At 42.0% G+C, this 17,302-nt stretch overlaps 2 protein-coding genes and 1 long non-coding RNA gene across 8 annotated transcripts in view; 2 read left to right on the top strand and 1 right to left on the bottom strand.

The window, feature by feature from the left end:
• Positions 1-4,354: 4,354 nt before the first annotated feature.
• On the bottom strand, positions 4,355-15,294 carry LOC102401360. Of its 3 annotated transcripts, none has more exons than XR_003111657.3 (4): positions 15,237-15,294; positions 14,713-14,894; positions 14,204-14,298; positions 4,355-4,415 (listed from the first exon to the last, which is right to left on the bottom strand). It is a non-coding gene; the product is annotated as an uncharacterized LOC102401360 (long non-coding RNA). The 3 variants fall into 3 exon arrangements; XR_003111658.3 differs by having other exon boundaries at positions 15,159-15,254; XR_326688.4 differs by lacking the exon at positions 15,237-15,294 and having other exon boundaries at positions 14,713-15,145.
• Positions 12,435-12,832, top strand: LOC123466200 (60S ribosomal protein L39-like). Its single transcript, XM_045166827.1, has one exon. The coding sequence runs from the start codon at positions 12,500-12,502 to the stop codon at positions 12,653-12,655; it is 156 nt and encodes a 51-aa protein (XP_045022762.1). The 5' UTR covers positions 12,435-12,499; the 3' UTR covers positions 12,656-12,832.
• A 92-nt stretch (positions 15,295-15,386) lies between the features above and the next one.
• Positions 15,387-17,302, top strand: part of ANKRD28 (ankyrin repeat domain 28) — a 215,163-nt gene continuing 213,247 nt past the window's right edge. For all 4 annotated transcript variants that reach the window (XM_025294166.3, XM_006048732.4, XM_044948609.2 and 1 more), the window contains exon 1: positions 15,387-15,735. In XM_025294166.3, coding sequence (XP_025149951.1) covers positions 15,709-15,735 — 27 coding nt within the window. In that variant the 5' untranslated portion in view covers positions 15,387-15,708. The remainder of the gene's footprint in view (positions 15,736-17,302) is intronic.

Below are 17,302 nucleotides of genomic sequence, written 5' to 3'. Positions count from 1 at the left end.
AATAATTGTAAGGGATTTGATTAGGTCATACCTGAAAGGCCTTGTGGTTTTCCCTACTTTGTTAAACTTAAGTCTGAATTTTGCAATAAGGAGTTCATGATCTGAGCCACAGCCAGCTCCTGGTCTTGTTTTTGTTGACTGTATAGAGCTTCTCCATCTTTGGCTGCAAAGAATATAATCAATCTGATTTCGGTATTGATCATCCGGTGATGTTCATGTGTAGAGTCATCTCTTGTGTTGTTGGAAGAGGGTGTTTACTATGACCAGTGCATTCTCTTGGCAAAACTCTGTTGGCTTGTGCCCTGTTTCATTTTGTACTCCAAGGCCAAATTTGCCTGTTGCTCCTGGTATTTCTTAACTTCCTACTTTTGCATTCCAGTCCCCTACGATGAAAAGGATATCTTTTTTGAGTGTTAGTTCTAGAAGCTCTTGTAGGTCTTCATAGAACTGTTCAACTTCAGCTTCTTCAGCATTACTGGTTGGGGTGTAGACTTGGATTGCTGTAATATTGAATGGTTTGCCTTGGAAACAAACAGATCATTCTGTCATTTTTTAGATTGCACCCAAGTACTACATTTCGGACTCTTTTGTTGACTATGAGGGCTACTCTGTTTCTTCTAAGGGATTCTTGCCCACGCTAGTAGATATAATGGTCATCTGAATTAAATTCACCCATTCCTGTCCATTTTTGTTCACTGATTCCTAAAACATCAATGTTCACTCTTGCCATCTCCTGTTTGACCACATCCAATTTGCCTTGATTCATGGACCTAACATTCTGGGTTCATATGCAGTATTGTTCTTTACAGGATCAGACTTTACTTCCATCACCAGTCACATCCACAACTGGGCAATGTTTCTGCTTTGGCTTAGCCTCTTCATTCCTTCTGGAGCTTTCTCCGCTCTTCTGTGGTAGCATATTGGGCATCTACTGGCCTAGGGAGTTTATCTTTCAGTGTTGTATCTTTTTGCCTTTTCATATTGTTCATGGGGTTCTCAACACAAGAATACTGAAGTGGTTTGCCATTCCCTTCTTCAGTGGGCCGCATTTTGTCAGAACTCTCCACCATGACCTGTCCGTCTTGGGTGGTTCATGGTCCACAGGGTTGCTAAGAGTTGGACACAACTGGGTGAATGAACAACATATATATATACCGTGCTTAGTTGCTCAGTCATATCTGACTGTTTGGGACCCTTTGGACTGTAGCCCACCAGGCTTCCCTGTCCATGGGATTTTCTAGGCAAGAATACTGGAGTGGGTTGCCATTTCCTCCTCCAGGCGATCTTCCTGATTCAGGGATCGAACCTGCATCTCCTGTGTCTCCTGAATTTCAGGTGGATTCTTTACCCACTGAGCCATCAGGGAAACTATATATAAAATTATATATTATATATAATTTTTATGTATTATACATACATATATATTTTAATGTTGAACTTGATATTTTGCTAAGAATTTTTAAGTATTTGTCCATGAAGAACTGTTCTGTAGCTTTTTTTTTCTTCTTGTGAGGTCTTTGGCTATGGTATTGGGGGTAACACTGGCCTCATAAATTGGAAAGTGTTCTCTTTTTTGTCTTCTGAAAGAGTTTATGAAAGGCTAGTACTATTCCTTCTTTAAACATTTGATAGAATTCATCTGTAAAGCCATCTGGGGGAGATTCTGTTTGTGAGATTTTAAATCACTAATTCAATATATTATTTTTGTTTAGTTGCTTAGTCTTGTCTGATTCTGTGACCCCAAGGACTGTAGCATGCCAGTCCTCTTTATCCTTCACTATCTCTTTTTTTTTATGAGTTATACATGTTTATTGAGTGATACAATAAATTCACTATTATATTTTACAGTATTACTTCAGTTGTAATAATGAGGATAAGGCCAACACAATATCTTGCCTTGACATTCATTTGAGTGATGAAATATATCCTTCACTATCTCTTAAAGTTCGCTTAAACCCAAATCCCCTGAGTTGGTGATGCCATCCAAGCATCTCATCCTCTGTTGCCCGCTTCTCCTCCTGCCTCAATCTTTCCTAGCACAGGGTATTTTCCAGTGAGTCGGCTCTTCCCATCAGGTGGACAAAGTATTGGAGCTTCAGCATCAGGCCTTCCAAATAGTCAGGTCTGATTTCCTTTAGGATTGACTGGTTTGATCTCCTTGCCATCCAAGGGACTTCAAAAGTCTTCTCCAGCACCACATTCAAAAGCAATTAAAATTCTTTACTTGTAGGTTTAATCAAATATTCTATTTCTTCTTGAGTTGGTTTTGTGTACTTCTAGAAATTTGTTCACTTAATCCAAGTTTTTTAATTTGTTGGCATCAAGTTGTCAATAATATTCCCTTATTTAATTGCTCAGTCATGTCTGACTCTTTTGTGACCCCCATAGACTATAGCTCTCCAGACTCCTCTGTCCATGGGATTTCCCAGGCAAGAATACAAGAATGATTTGCCATTTTGTTCTCCAGATAATATTCCCTTAGAATACTTTTAACTTCTGTAGGGTTGGTAGCAATACCCTTTGTTTATTTCTGATGTTGATAATTAGTGCCTTTTCTCTTATTTCTTTAGTCAGTCTAGTTAAGGATTTGCCAATTTTGTTGATCTTTTCTAAGAACCAAATTAAAAATTTTTGTCTATTGTTTTTCTTTTATAACACTTATCATTTCACTCCTTCTTCTTGCTTTGGGTTTCTTTTGCTCATTGTTTTCTAGTTTTTTTAGGGGGAAGCTTAGATTTTTGATTTAAGACCTTTTTTCTTTTCTGATATAAGAAACTACAGCTATATACTTCACTCTAAGGACTGTTATAGATCCATCCCATAACTTTTGATATGTTGTGTTTTTGTTTTCATTCAGTCCAACTTATTCAATTTCCCTTACAATTTCTTCTTTAATTCATTGGTTATCTAGCAGGGTGTTGCTTCCAAATTTGTGGTATTTTCCCGGATTTATTTGTTATGGATCTCTAATTTCATTGTGATCAAAGGATGTACTTTGTATAAATTCAATATTCTTTACTTTATTGGAACTTATTTTGGACTCTCCAGTATATGGTCTATCCTAGAAAGTGTTCCATGTGCACTTGAAAAAAAAATGTGTATGTTGCAATTATTGAGTGGAGTGTTCTATAAATACTAGTTAATGCAAGTTGATTGATAGTGTTGTTAAAAGTCTTCTAAAGGTGTACTATCAATTATTTAAAGTAAGTTGCTGAAATTTCTGTTATTGATTGTCTATTTCTCCTTTCATTTCTGCTGGGTTTTGTTTCATATATTTTGGGAGTTGGTTCTTAGATGTATATATAATTGTTACATCTTCTAGATATTTCAATCTTTTATCAAAATGTCTTCAGTTAGACCATATTGTTTATCCATTCTATAAATAATAGCTTACATAGCTAAACTCAACCTCCCACTCCAACCATCCTCCAAAACCCTCCTCCTAGCAACCATAAGTCTGTTTTTCATGTCTATGAGTCTGTTTTTGTTTTGTAAATAGGTTCATTTGTGTTATATATTAGTTTCCACATATAAGAGATATCACATGGTATTTGTCTCTTTCTGACTTATTTCACTTGGTATGAATCAATCTCTAGGTCTGTCCATGTTACTACAGATGGTATTACTCATTCTTTTTTATGACTGAGTAGTATTCCATTGTGTATATGTACCACATCTTCTTTATCCATTCATCTGTCGATGGACATTTAGATTGCTCCCATGTCTTGGCTATTGTGAATAGTGCTTCTATGAACATAGGGGTGCATGTATCTTTTTGAATTACTTTTTTGTCTGGATATACACCCAGGAGTGGGATTGCTGATCATACCCTAATTCTATCTTCAGTGTTCTAATGAACCTCCTTACTGCTTTTTGTAGTGGTTGTACCCACTTACATTCTCTTGTGTCTGTTTTTTACACATTGTATCTTTTCCATCCTTTACTTTGTATCTACTTATATCCTTGAATTTCAGCGTGTCTCTTGCTGACCTGTGACACAGAGTCAGATCTTACTATTTTATTCAGCCTGATAAAATCTGCCTTTTCAGTAGCGTGTTCAGTCCAATCACATTTAATGTGCTTATTGATACAGTCACACTTTCTTTTGCCATTTTCTACATCTCATGCCTTTTTTATTCCAATGAAGTAATGAAATCATGAAGCACCAATACATCTGTAAACTACTCAAACAATTCTCACCAAATAAAATATGCACAATACAGAAAAACAGAAGAAAGGATTCATATTTCTTTCACTCAAAACTTTATTTAATGTTGCAGTGTATTTTCTTGTATGGTCTTCCCTGGTGGCTCAGTGGTAAAGAAACCCCCTGATAATGCAGGAGATGCAGGCTTGATCCCTGGGTCAGGAAGATCCCCTGGAGAAGAAATGGCAACACACTCCAGTATTCTTGCCTGGGAAATCCAATGGACAGAAGAGCCTGGTGAGCTACATACAGTTCATGGGGTCACAAAAAGTCAGATATGACTAAGTGACTAAGCAACAAATATTTTCTTTGAGAGTTAAAACAAAAATTTTTTGGGGGGGTTCAGATATTTGCTTCCTTGGTTTTTAAGAGTTTATATCAAACTCTGTATACAACTGTATATTTTTACCTCAGGCAGTCTATTATATGCATTTTCCATGTATTTCAACCACAGTGGAGCAATTACCAGCAGAGAGATAATTAAAGCAGTTAAGCAGAGACCCCCTCAGAAGAGCTTTTGACTCAATGAAATGGTTCCAAGGGCCCTGTTGTTGAAATAATTGCTCTTGTCAAAGAACTGGACAGGTCTAGGGTTGGTTTGGAAGACAAGATGACTGAGCAGCATTTGGTCATCACCAGTTTTGGTTATACTTGGTTCTCAGTTTCTTTGTGAAACATAAACAAAAGGCATTTTTTCCTGTATGTTGGTAAAGTCTACATGTAAAATGGCTATATTTAGTGTCTTGGAGAAGTAGCATGAACTATTTTTTTCCTGTAGATGATGGTATCTCACATAGTATGAAGCTTATTGATTTAATGATAGTTTAATGTTTTGTCTGCTTGTCTATTAGTTTTTAAATGGTACATCTGCCAATTTCTCTATAGAGTCCCATTAACTTTTTTTTTTTTTAATTTTATTTTATTTTTAAACTTTACATAACTGTATTAGATTTGCCAAATATCAAAATGAATCCGCCACAGGTATACATGTGTTCCCCATCCTGAACCCTCCTCCCTCCTCCCTCCCCATTCCATCCCTCTGGGTCGTCCCAGTGCACCAGCCCCAAGCATCCACTATCGTGCATTGAACCTGGACTGGCAACTCATTTCATACATGATATTTTACATGTTTCAATGCCATTCTCCCAAATCTTCCCACCCTCTCCCTCTCCCACAGAGTCCATAAGACTGTTCTATACATCAGTGTCTCTTTTGCTGTCTCATACACAGGGTTATTGTTACCATCTTTCTAAATTCCATATATATGCGTTAGTATACTGTATTGGTGTTTTTCTTTCTGGCTTACTTCACTCTGTATAATAGGCTCCAGTTTCATCCACCTCATTAGAACTGATTCCAATGTATTCTTTTTAATGGCTGAATAATACTCCATTGTGTATATGTACCACAGCTTTCTTATCCACTCATCTGCTGATGGACATCTAGGTTGCTTCCATGTCCTGGCTATTATAAACAGTGCTGCGATGAACATTGGGGTACACGTGTCTCTTTCCCTTCTGGTTTTCTCAGTGTGTATGCCCAGCAGTGGGATTGCTGGATCATAAGGCATGTCTATTTCCAGTTTTTTAAGGAATCTCCACACTGTTCTCCATAGTGGCTGTACTAGTTTGCATTCCCACCAACAGTGTAAGAGGGTTCCCTTTTCTCCACACCCTCTCCAGCATTTATTACTTGTAGACTTTTGGATCGCAGCCATTCTGACTGGTGTGAATAGAGTCCCATTAACTTTTGCTTTATGTGGTTAAGTGCACACAAGTGTATGAATATATCATGGGGGATAGTTCCTTTTATGATTCCTACAAATCATCTCTTTATCTCAATTAATCCTTCTTGCTTAAATTATATCTGGTATTAATGTTATTAGAGGAACAATTTTTTGGTTAGTATTTTCTTGGTATATAGTTTTCTTTAATCACCTTTCCTCAAACTTCTTCTATGTTCTAACCATTATCTTGCAAACAGCATATAGTTGGGTTTCTTTATTTAAAAATCCAGTCTGAATGATTTGTTGTGTTGTTGTTGCTTTTGGGGACCCAAATGGCACAGATGGTAAAGAAATTGCCTGCAATGCAGAAGACCTGGGTTTGATCCCTAGGTCGGGAAGATCCTCTGGAGAAGGGAATGGCAATCCACTTCAGTATTCCTGTCTGGAAAATACCATAGACAGAGGAGCCTGGTGAGTTATAGTCCATGGGCTCGCAAAGAATTGGACACAACTGAGCGACTTTTTCTTTTTGGTGTTGTTACTTTTTAAAAGACAGGCCTAAACCATATATATTTTTTGTGATTAATAATATCACCGACTCAATGGACATGAGTTTGGGTGAACTCTGGGAGTTGGTGATGGACAGGGAGGCTTGGCATGCTGCAATTCATGGGGTGGCAAAGAGTCAGACATGACTGAGCGACTGAACTGAACTGAATATACTTGGACTTCTTTCTACAATCTAATTGGAGTTTCCTATTTATCATAACTTTAGTTTGCTTTTTTTTTTCTTTCTTGTCTGCTAACCTGGACTTTTCTCTAGGTCATTTTATTTTTCTCTGTCTATAGGTTTAGAAGGTACACATTCTATTTCTCTTATTTTGGTGAATCTCCTTCTAGGTTTAGTAAGTATACCACTAGTGGATCCTGTCATATTCAAGGCTGCCACAAACCTTTTATATTTGGGATGATTCCCTGGTTATAGATACCTATTCCTCAGTATAAAATTGAGAACTCAAATTCCCTGCCTCCCTTGCAGCTAGGATGCAGGCCTATACCATTGGCCCTGCTAACCAGAAGCACAAGTGGAAATGTGAGGATGTAAGGATATAAGGTCTGCATGTGGCTCCCACTGTCCTTGTGTAGGAAGAGGTCAACATCCAGTTTGTGGAGGTGGCTGTGACTGCAAGACTAAGTTTCTGACACATAACTGGCATTGATGCTGATGGCGGGAGCAGATAAAGAGAGGTTGAACTCCTAGCATTTGGTGCTTGTTGGGAACAGCAGCACTGTCTTTATCACACCAGCTCTATCACATGGTTTAGAGCACTTTTTCTAGAAGCTCAGCCCAAGCTTGTTTTTTTTCAGCTCTCCCAGTGAGTGAAACAAAAAACTTTTACTAATGTAGTAGCTTGTCAAAGTCTAAAATTTAAAACTACCTCACTCCTTCTGAATAAAAAAAAGTCATGTTTAACTCAGAAGTCCTTTCTGCCATCATCTACCACATTTTGGCTTCCCTAGTGGTTCAGTTGGGAAACAATCTGCTTGCAACACAGGAGACCCAGGTTCGATCCCTGGGTTAGGAAGATCTCCTGGAGAAGGGAATGGCAACCCACTCCAGTATTCTTGCTTGGAGAAATCCATGGACAAAGGAGCCAGGCTGGTTATAGTACATGGGATCACAAAGAGTCAGACAGTCACACAGTGCGACTTTTTTCACCACATTTTGAAGGGCTAATAACTTAATTTCACAGGGTTTTAACATTCCCAAATACTAGTCTTTTTAAAAAATACTGCTGATTTAGATTAACCAAGATATTCACTGATTTGTTTGTTTATTCTTCCTCCTCCCACTCACTTACTTATTCTTTTTGGGTTCAGCTTTTTTCATGTTGGAGTGTATTCTTTTGTATTTTTTTCAATGACCATCTGTAAGTCCTAAATTTTAAAAATGTGTTTATTCTGTTCTTCCTCTTGAGAAAAATGGTTTAGCTAGGAATAGAGTTCTAGCTTCTCAGTTATGGACTCTCAATACACTGAAGATATTTTCAATGTCTTCTGTAGCCAATTGTTGCCAATAAATTTGCTAATAGGATGGCTGTAATTCCCTTTAAATAAATTCACTTTCCTCAGTGGTATCTTTGAACATTTCTTACTTGGTAAGAAAGACCAAGTCTTTGGTATTCTCTAATTTCACTATTATGTATGGGTCTCAATTTTTAAAAAAATTATGCCACTTGAGCCTAAGCATCTCCCTTTGATCTGATAACTCATTTCTCATTAAGTCTGACAAATTCTCACATATTATTGCTATGGAGACTGCTTCTCCTTCATACTTTATTTCCTCATCTCCAGAAACTCTTTCATATGTATATGAGGTCTTCCAATTCTATGCTCTAGGTCCCTGAATATACCTTTGCTGCTTTGGCAGTTTCTTTTATGCATTTTCCATATATTTCAGGTTCATCATAAAAATCATTTTATAATATAAGGATTATCTGCTCAAAAGTTATCAGTAGTTGTCTATCTCCTACATCATAAACTAGGAAGCTTTTGGCTTTCCAGGTCCTTGTATATTCAGGTCCTACTAAGGGCACACCTATCTTTGGGCCCCAGTTTCCTAACCCTAAGAGGTTACTGAAAAATTTAAAGGACATAACCCATGTAAAGTGCTGGTAAATACCCACCACACTGTAGCACAACAAGTAAACTCGGGTGTGGTTGCCTAGCTCACAGTCATTACCCAGCTGGTCACATCTACATGATATCTTTCCTTCCATCATTTTAGACATGAATTCTGGATGTGGTCCACTGGAGAAGGGAATGGCAAACCACTTCAGTATTCTTGCCTTGAGAATCCCATAAACAATATGAAAACTCAAAAAGATATGACATGGAAAGATAAAATCCTTAGGCCTGTAGGTGCCCAATGTGCTACTGCAGAAGAGCGGAGAAAGCTCCAGAAGGAATGAAGAGGCTAAGCCAAAGCAGAAACAACACCCATTTGTGGATGTGACTGGTGATGGAAGTAAAGTCCAATGCTGTACAGAACAATACTGCATATGAACCCAGAATGTTAGGTCCATGAATCAAGGTAAATTGGAAGTGGCCAAATAGGTGACCAAGAGTGAACATTGACATATTAGGAATCAGTGAACAAAAATGGACAGGAATGGATGAATTTAATTCAGATGACCATTATATCTACTACTGTGGGAAAGAATCCATTAGAAGAAATGGAGTAGCCCTCACAGTCAACAAAAGAGTCTGAAATGCAGTACTTGGGTGCAATCTAAAAAATGACAGAATGATCTGTTTGTTTCTAAGGCAAACCATTCAATATTACAGCAATCCAAGTCTATGCCCTGACCAGTAATGCTGAAGAAGCTGAAGTTGAACAGTTCTATGAAGACCTACAAGAGCTTCTAGAACTAACACTCAAAAAATATATCCTTTTTATCATAGGGGACTGGAATGCAAAAGTAGGAAGTCAAGAGATACCTGGGGTAACAGGCAAGTTTGGCCTTGGAGTACAAAATGAAGCAGAGCACAGGCTAACAAGAGTTTTGCCAAAAGAACACACTGGTCATAGCAAACACCCTCTTCAAAGAACAAAAGAGACAACTCTACACATGGACATCACTGGATGGTCAATACCGAAATCAGATTGATTATATTCTTTGCAGCCAAAGATGGAGAAGCTCTATACAGTCAACAAAAACAAGACTAGGAGCTGACTATGGCACAGATCATGAACTCCTTATTGCCAAATTCAGACATAAATTTAAGAAAGTAGGGAAAACCACAAGGCCTTTCAGGTATGACCTATCAAATCCCTTACAATTATTCAGTGGAAGAGACAAATAGATTCAAGGGATTAGATCTGATAGACAGAGTACCTGAAGAACCATGGGTGGAGGTTTGTAGCATTGTAAAAGAGGCAGTGATCAAGAGCATCACCAAGAAAAAGAAATGCAAAAAGGCAAAATGGCTGTCTGAGGAGGCCTCACAAATAGCTGAGAAAAGAAAAGAAGCTAAAGGCAAAGGAGAAAAGGTTAAGATATACCCATCTGAATGCAGAGTTCCAAAGAATAGCAAGGAGAGATAAGAAAGACTTCCTCAGTATAAGAAAGAGGAATAGAGGAAAGTATAGAGGAAAACAATAGAATAGGAAAGACTAGATATCTCTTCAAGAAAATTAGAGGTACAAGGAAATATTTCATGCAAAGATGGGCACAATAAAGGACAGAAATGGTATGGACCTAACAGAAGCAGAAGATACTAAGAAAAGGTGGCAAGAATACACAAAAGAACTATACAAACAAGATCTTAATGAGCCAGATAACCATGATGGTGTGATCACTCACCTAGAGCCAGACATCCTGGAATGTGAAGTCAAGTGGGCCTTAAGAGGCATCACTACGAACAAAGCTAGTAGAAGTGATGGAATTCCAGTTGAGCTATTTCAAATCCTAAAAGATGATGTTTTGAAAGTGCTGCACTCAATATGCCAGCAACTTTGGAAAATTCAGCAGTGGCCACAGGACTGGAAAAGGTCAGTTTTCATTCCAATCCCAAAGAAAGGCAATGCCAAAGAATGCTCAGACTATGGCACAATTGCACTCATCTCACATGCTAGCAAAGTAATGCTCAAAATTCTCCAAGCCAGGCTTCAACAGTACGTGAACTGTGAGCTTCCAGATATTCAAGCTGGATTTAGAAAAAGCAGAGGAACCAGAGATCAAATTGCCAACATCCACTGGATCATTGATAAAGCAAGAGAGTTCCAGAAAGACAACTACCTCTACTTTATTGACTACGCCAAAGCCTTTCACTGTGTGGATCACAACAAACTGTGGGAAATCCTTAAAGAGATGGGAATACCAGACTATCTTACATGCCTCCTGCAAAATCTGTATGCAGGTCAAGAAGCAACAGTTAGACTTGGACATGAACAATGGACTGGTTCCACATTGGGAAAGGGGTCCATCAAGGCTGTACATTGTTACATTGCTTATTTAACTTATATGCAGGGTACATCATGTGAAATGCCAGGCTGGATGAAACACAAACTGGAATCAAGATTTCCTGGAGAAATATCAATAACCTCACATATGCAGATGATACCACAGAAAGTGAAGAGGAACTAAAGAGCCTCTAAATGAAAGTGAAAGAGGAGACTGAAAAAGCTGGCTTAAAACTCAACATTCAAAAACCTAAAATCATGGCATCTGGTCCCATCACTTCATGGCAAATAGATGGGGAAACACTGGAAACAGTGACAGAGTTGATTTTCTTGGGCTCCAAATGATGACTGCAGCCATGAAATTAGGAGACACTTGCTTCTTGGAAGAAAAGCTATGACAAATCTAGACAGCATATTCAAAAACACAGAAGTTACTTTGCCAACAAACGTCCGTACAGTCAAAGCTATGGTTTTTCTAGTAGTCATGGATGTGAACGTTGGACCATAAACAAGGCTGAGCACCAAAGAAATGATGCTTTGAACTGTGGTGTTGGAAAAAACTCTTGAGAGTCCCTTGGACTGCAAGGAGATCCAACCAGTTAATCCTAAAGGAAATCAGTCCTGAATATTCATTGGAAGGATTGATGCTGAAGCTGAAGCTCCAATACTTTGGCCACCTGACAGGAAGAACCAATTCACTGGAAAAGATCCTTATGCTGGGAAAGATTGAAGGCAAGAGGAGAAGGGGATGACAGAGGATGAGATGGTTGGGTGGCATTACTGACTCAATGAACATGAATTTGAGCAAACTCCGGGAGACGGTGAAGGACAGGGAAGCCTGGTGTGCTGCAGTCCATGGGGTTGCAAAGAGTTGGTCACAACTCAGCAACTGAACAACAACTGTATGGAAGCTATCATCAATTCTCAGATCCTGCTTGTTGCAGTAACTGGGTGAAGCATGGGCACAGGAGTCTTGCCTAACTTATTAGTTATTTCTTGATACTTTTAAAATTTGAGGTTTCCTTTATGACTGCAGAGTACTTAAGATGTGAGTTCAGAGCCTGGATGCAGTAAAGAAGGATCAAAGTGACAGTTAGAAAAGGATGGGGTGACAAGAGTTGGAGAGAGGTTACTGATACCATTCTAGCTCTTGGTCTCATCGGCTTTGATTACAGAAGACTTTTCAATACTATAGATTTAATATTCAAATATTTTATATATATATAGGCTGGAATAACCTTATAATAAAGATATAAAAATTACTGTCAGAATTTGAATATAACCCTTATTTAATCCTATTGCTAAATTACATAGATTTCTTATTCCTATTTTTCAGAATGACTGTTATCCCCTGTCCTGAAAATGGAAATGTAGTTGCTACAATAATAACATTAAATTTAAACGGTTCTGCAGAGTTCCTACAGCCTTTCATATCATTATCTTATTTGCTTGTATGAGAGGTGTAGGCCAGATAATGTTATGCTTAGTTTTTACAAATGGTGAAATTAAGACACAAATTAGCTTCTAAACACGTCCTTCCGCTCACTTCCTCCTCTTTTCTCTTCTCCGCCATCCTATGTGCGGTTGAGTTCTCCTCACCATGTCTTCTCACAAGACTTTCAGGATCAAGCGATTCCTGGCCAAGAAACAAAAGCAGAATCGTCCCATTCCTCAATGGATTCGAATGAAAACTGGCAATAAAATCAGGTACAACTCCAAGAGAAGACTTTGGAGAAGAACCAAGCTGGGTCTATAAGAAGCAAGCTGGGTCTATAAGAAGTGGTCTTAATATGTGTGGCACACATGTTAAGACCACTTTTTTACGCAGCCAAATCACAATGAGAACATCACTACTGTAATGCTTGGCTCCTGATGTTATTTCCTCACTATCAGTCTGAGACCCAGTAATAAATATGAAACATTGGAATTGTTATTGTATTATATGGTTTGTGATGACGTACTGAATAAATACTGTCAGTTAGGACATGGGCCTGTCCAATGATAGAAATGTTCTCTAGCTACCAAGTACTTAGAAGTACAGCTAGTAAAATAGGAACTGGCTTTTAAAAAAAAAAAAAAAAAAAAAAAGACACAAATTAAATTGTGGTTAGGGTGGAGGAGGGTTAGATCTGACTTGGATATTAACCATTATCTATCAGGAGAGTTTGGAGCATTCTTTGCAAGGTTGTTGGGGATGGTAACTTATAAAATACTTTCATTAACTATAATTAATTAGAAAACTTTAGAAGAGCCCTGAAAAGTTTCACTAGCTCAAGCCTAAAATCTGTTAAAATGCATCTTTGGCCCATGATTTTTGTTCACATTCTCAAAGGCATTTGTTTTCCCAAAAGTGAATCTTTGCCTTGTTCCTAATCAAGTTCCTGTTGTGCTTTTCAATTCAAGAACTTAAACTTAGAAGAGAGATTATTGGGAGTGGGTTGCCGGGATAGGGTGATGTATTAATGTCATGGCATCACCGACTCGAAGGACATGAGTTTGAGTGAACTCCGGGAGTTGGTGATGGACAGGGAGGCCTGGCCTGCTGCAATGCATGGGGTTAGAGTCAGACACGACTGAGCGACTGAACTGAACTGAACTGAGACATCCAGAGGGCTTAATAGGCTTGTGTATGAATGAGAGTAAATTCTTACATTCCTGAACTAAGAACTCTGTAGTGAGCACAACACATGGGTAACTGTTTATAAAGGCAACTTGTGATCAAAAATACTCCGGTAATATTACCACAGCATCTCTGTTTTGGAGAACTCAAGTGTTTTCACAATGTTAACTCCTTCACCTTCTCTGAACTGAAAGGAGAGACTGGGTGGCAAACAGTATCCCTATTTAATGTGCAGGAGTTGATGAAGGGGCGAGAGGTACTGAGGATGCAAAGCAAGAGCTGTTTGGTTTCATCACGAGTGTTACCTCGCAGTTGCGCAAATCCCTCCATTTTAAGTAGGAAATATGATGCGAAATGTCATTAGAAAAGAAACTGTTTGTATAGAATCGAAGCTTTGGTATGTCAAAGAATAGTGGAAGGATCAGGCTATCAATCAGCGGTGCTTTTCGTTTTGCACTCTGATACTTTCCTTTATTTTATGGGGCTAAAAGAAGCTTTTTGTAATAAGCGTAGGACTACAAGACACTGACATTCTTGGCATAGGTTCCCTTTTCTCCTGCTTGCCATTAGACCAAAATCGATCCTCTAAATAAGTCTGTCCCAAGAGACACAATTGATGCAGGGAACAGAGAACTTTCTAAAACCAAGCCTGACGTCACACATTTGTGTTCTAACCATCTGTACCTTTCATTAACCGAGGGCTGGAGTCGCCCGGGCGGACAGACACAGGCGCACAGCAGTCTTCTCCCACACAAGCTTGGAATGGCAACAGAGCGCGGCTGCCGAAGAAAGAAAAGCCGTTTCAGAGCTGTGGGGTGGCGTGGGGGCGTGTGTAGCAGGGTGAGGGAGTCATTCCTCTCCTCCTCCATCCAAGGATGCATCCAGCACATCTTTTTTTTTTTAATTGATTTCTCTCGAGTGGGAGGCAAAACCCCTCAGATGAGAAAGAAGAAAGAGGGCGGAAAAAAAAAAAGCAAGCCAGGCAGGAGGCTTTGGGGGGAGAGAACCATCATCGCTTTGCTTCGGATTGGAACTATGGGGTAGAGAGAAAGACTCGGGCGTCCACAGCCCGTTTGGCTGCAGAGATACTGCCGTTCCGCCCGGAAAGCCGGCGTCGTCTTCCCCTCCCCCGCCCACGGGTTCTGCGCCCCCCGGAGGAGGGCAGCCATCCCCGGACGCCCCCCTTTTCTAACCTCCTCAGGTGCGGAGGGCCGAGGGTCGGAGAGAAGAGAGCTCCTTCTCCTTCGACGTGTCAGACTCGGCCAGTTGGCTCGGCCCTTCCCTCCGGCCTCTGCCCTCCTGCGCGGCCCCCCGAGGGGGGACAGCCGCCTCCCGGGGACCACGTCTCAGCCCGCTCCCTCGGGTTTTGTGCACCCTGAGGAAGTCCAGACCTGAGAGTCGGCTTGGCCCCCATGCCCTCGCCGCTCCCGGGAAGGTGGAAGCACCCGAGGGCCCCTCCACCCCTCACGCTCTTTCCAGCCCCCCACCCGGTCCCCGCAGCCTCCTCAGGCTTTGTGAGGGGGCGGGCGTCTGCCCGGCTCCCCTCATGCGCGAGCTCCAGGGCAGTCACTGAGGGAGTCTGGACCCGCACCCCAGGCCGGGCTCCGCCCCCCGCGCCCCGGGCACGCGCCCCAGGCACCTGGCCGCCCCTCCCCCGGCTCCGCGCGGCTCTCTCTCACACCCGCCCCCCGCCCGGCGCTCGCGGCTCCGCGCCCACCCTCGCCGCTTCCTGCCCGGCCCCGCCCCGTCCGGGAGGCGGGGCCCCGGGCGAGCGCGGCGGCGTGGCCAATGGGCGCCCGGCTTACTCTGGCCTCTCCCCCGTGCGGCCGCCAATCGCGGCGGGCGGTGGTGGTAATATTGTGGAGTGGAGTTTGGATGCCGCGGCGGCCGCGGACTGGAGCGGCGGGGCCGTGGGGGCTGCTCGGCTGTGTTGGGAAAAGGGGGCGTGAGGCGGCGGCGGCTGAGGAGGCGGCGGACGGGGGAGAGGAAGAAAGGAAGCAACAGGGCGGGGAGTCCTCGCGGAGGAGGCGGGACCCTCCGGTTCCTCACCTTTCGGCGGCGGCTGGAGGCGGGGAGGCGGCGCCGCCCCCCTGCCCGCTGACTCCTCAGCGCACGGCCGCCGACCTGCCGGCTCCGGGCGCTGGAGAGGCTCCTGAGGCAGCAGCGCCGGCCGGGCGGCGGCGACCGCCATGGCGTTCCTCAAACTCCGCGACCAGGTAGGCGAGGGGCTGCGGGCTCCGGGCTTGTGAGGGAAAGGCTGCGGGGCGGGGGCGCCGGCGGGGCGGGCCGCGGGGCGCCTGCTGGGCTGGGCGGCGCGAGGCCGGCGGGGCGTCCCGGGGGTCGCGGGGGCCCGCCTGTCAGAGCCGCCCGGCCCGGGGGAGCCCACGTGCCGCCGCCTCCGGCCGCTGCCGCCGCCAAGGGGCGGGTCCGCGCTCGCGCCGGGCGCCCGCGTCCGGGTCCGCGCCTTCGCTTCTGCAGGTGAGTGAGGCCTGGGCCTAACAGGTGGCTTCCCGCCGCCCGGGCCGGGCGCCGCCCGCGGCCGAGACCGCGGGTCACGACCTTGTTCGCCTGTTGGCGTCGCCGGGTAAGTTGGAGGCCGCCTCTCCGGGTCAAAGAAGGTTGATTTTTTTTCTTTTTTTTTTTTCCGCCCAAGGACTAAGTTATTCACCGTGCAAGTTCTCAGACTCGTTTTCTTCTGACGTTTTGTGCACCATTTTGGTTACTTTTCTTGACTCAGGAAGAGCGGGTTCACGAACACCTGAAGTGAGGGAAAGAGTCGTGACACTCTTTGATGGAGGAGATACTTTTGTGTCTAGGGACGAAATCGCCACGATATCAGAATGATTTGTCTACCTTAAAACGTTGAATGATGGGTAGTAAGACTCTAGGCAATGCAAACATTTGAAATCTCCTCTGAAGGAAAAGGGGAATGAATGTGTGAAATATACCGAATCGCAGTAGGCTTATTCGTGCTGAGAATTTGGTGGGTTTTTTTTTTTTTTTTTTTTTTTTTTGCCATTTGTTTTTCTGAACAGAAGGTATTGAGCAGATTTAAAGGGAAGGTAGTTGGATGCATTGGGAAACTGTTTCAAAAGTGAAATCCTCTTTTGAAAAACGGTGGGGAAAAACTTAAGATGTATTTTTCAGTATTGTCTCTTAGCAAATATCGTACCTTAAAATTTGAATCTAAGTAGTGTCATGTCATTCGTGACTTTTCAGTGGAGGCCGATGGTTGAACTTGTGTATGTATCATTTGATATCAGGAAGGTTTTAGTTGGTGTTAAGGTCATCAGGACTTGATACTTTGAAAAACTCTAGCGTTTAATCAAGTTTATACATTGTATTTCAAATCGTTAGTTGGTATTAAGGTCATCAGGACTTGATACTTTGAAAAACTCGAGCGTTTAACCAAGTTTATACATTGTATTTCAAATCGTTGAACCGCATTGTCCAGTATGATAGCCAGTAGCCACATGTGGCAACTTAAATTTAGATTAACTTTAATTTTAAGTAAAATAAATCCAGTTCTTCATTCCTGCTAACCACATTTCAAGTGTCCCATACTCTGTGCGGCTCTTGACTGTGGTATTGCACAGTACGAATGTGGAGCATCTATATCAAAAAGTTCTATGGGGCAGCACTATTAAAGAATAACAGGTAAAGCATAAACCAATTCCTGCTAATTACTGTACAGCTAATTCATGTTATGCTTTTAATGGTGTGAAACTCTGATCTGGGTACTCCACTAATCTTTACTGATCCAATGGCGCCTTGTGTTTCCAT

Source organism: Bubalus bubalis, chromosome 1 (genome assembly GCF_019923935.1).
Source record: "Bubalus bubalis isolate 160015118507 breed Murrah chromosome 1, NDDB_SH_1, whole genome shotgun sequence".
NCBI classification, from domain to species: Eukaryota; Metazoa; Chordata; class Mammalia; order Artiodactyla; family Bovidae; genus Bubalus; species Bubalus bubalis.
The sequence above is the reverse complement of the archived record's forward strand: the minus strand, read 5'-3'. Positions and strand labels throughout refer to the sequence as shown.

Coding starts and splice junctions, on each gene's coding strand:
- LOC123466200 (XM_045166827.1), top strand. CDS start 12,500: ATGTCTTCTCACAAGACTTTCAGGATCAAGCGATTCCTGGCCAAGAAA.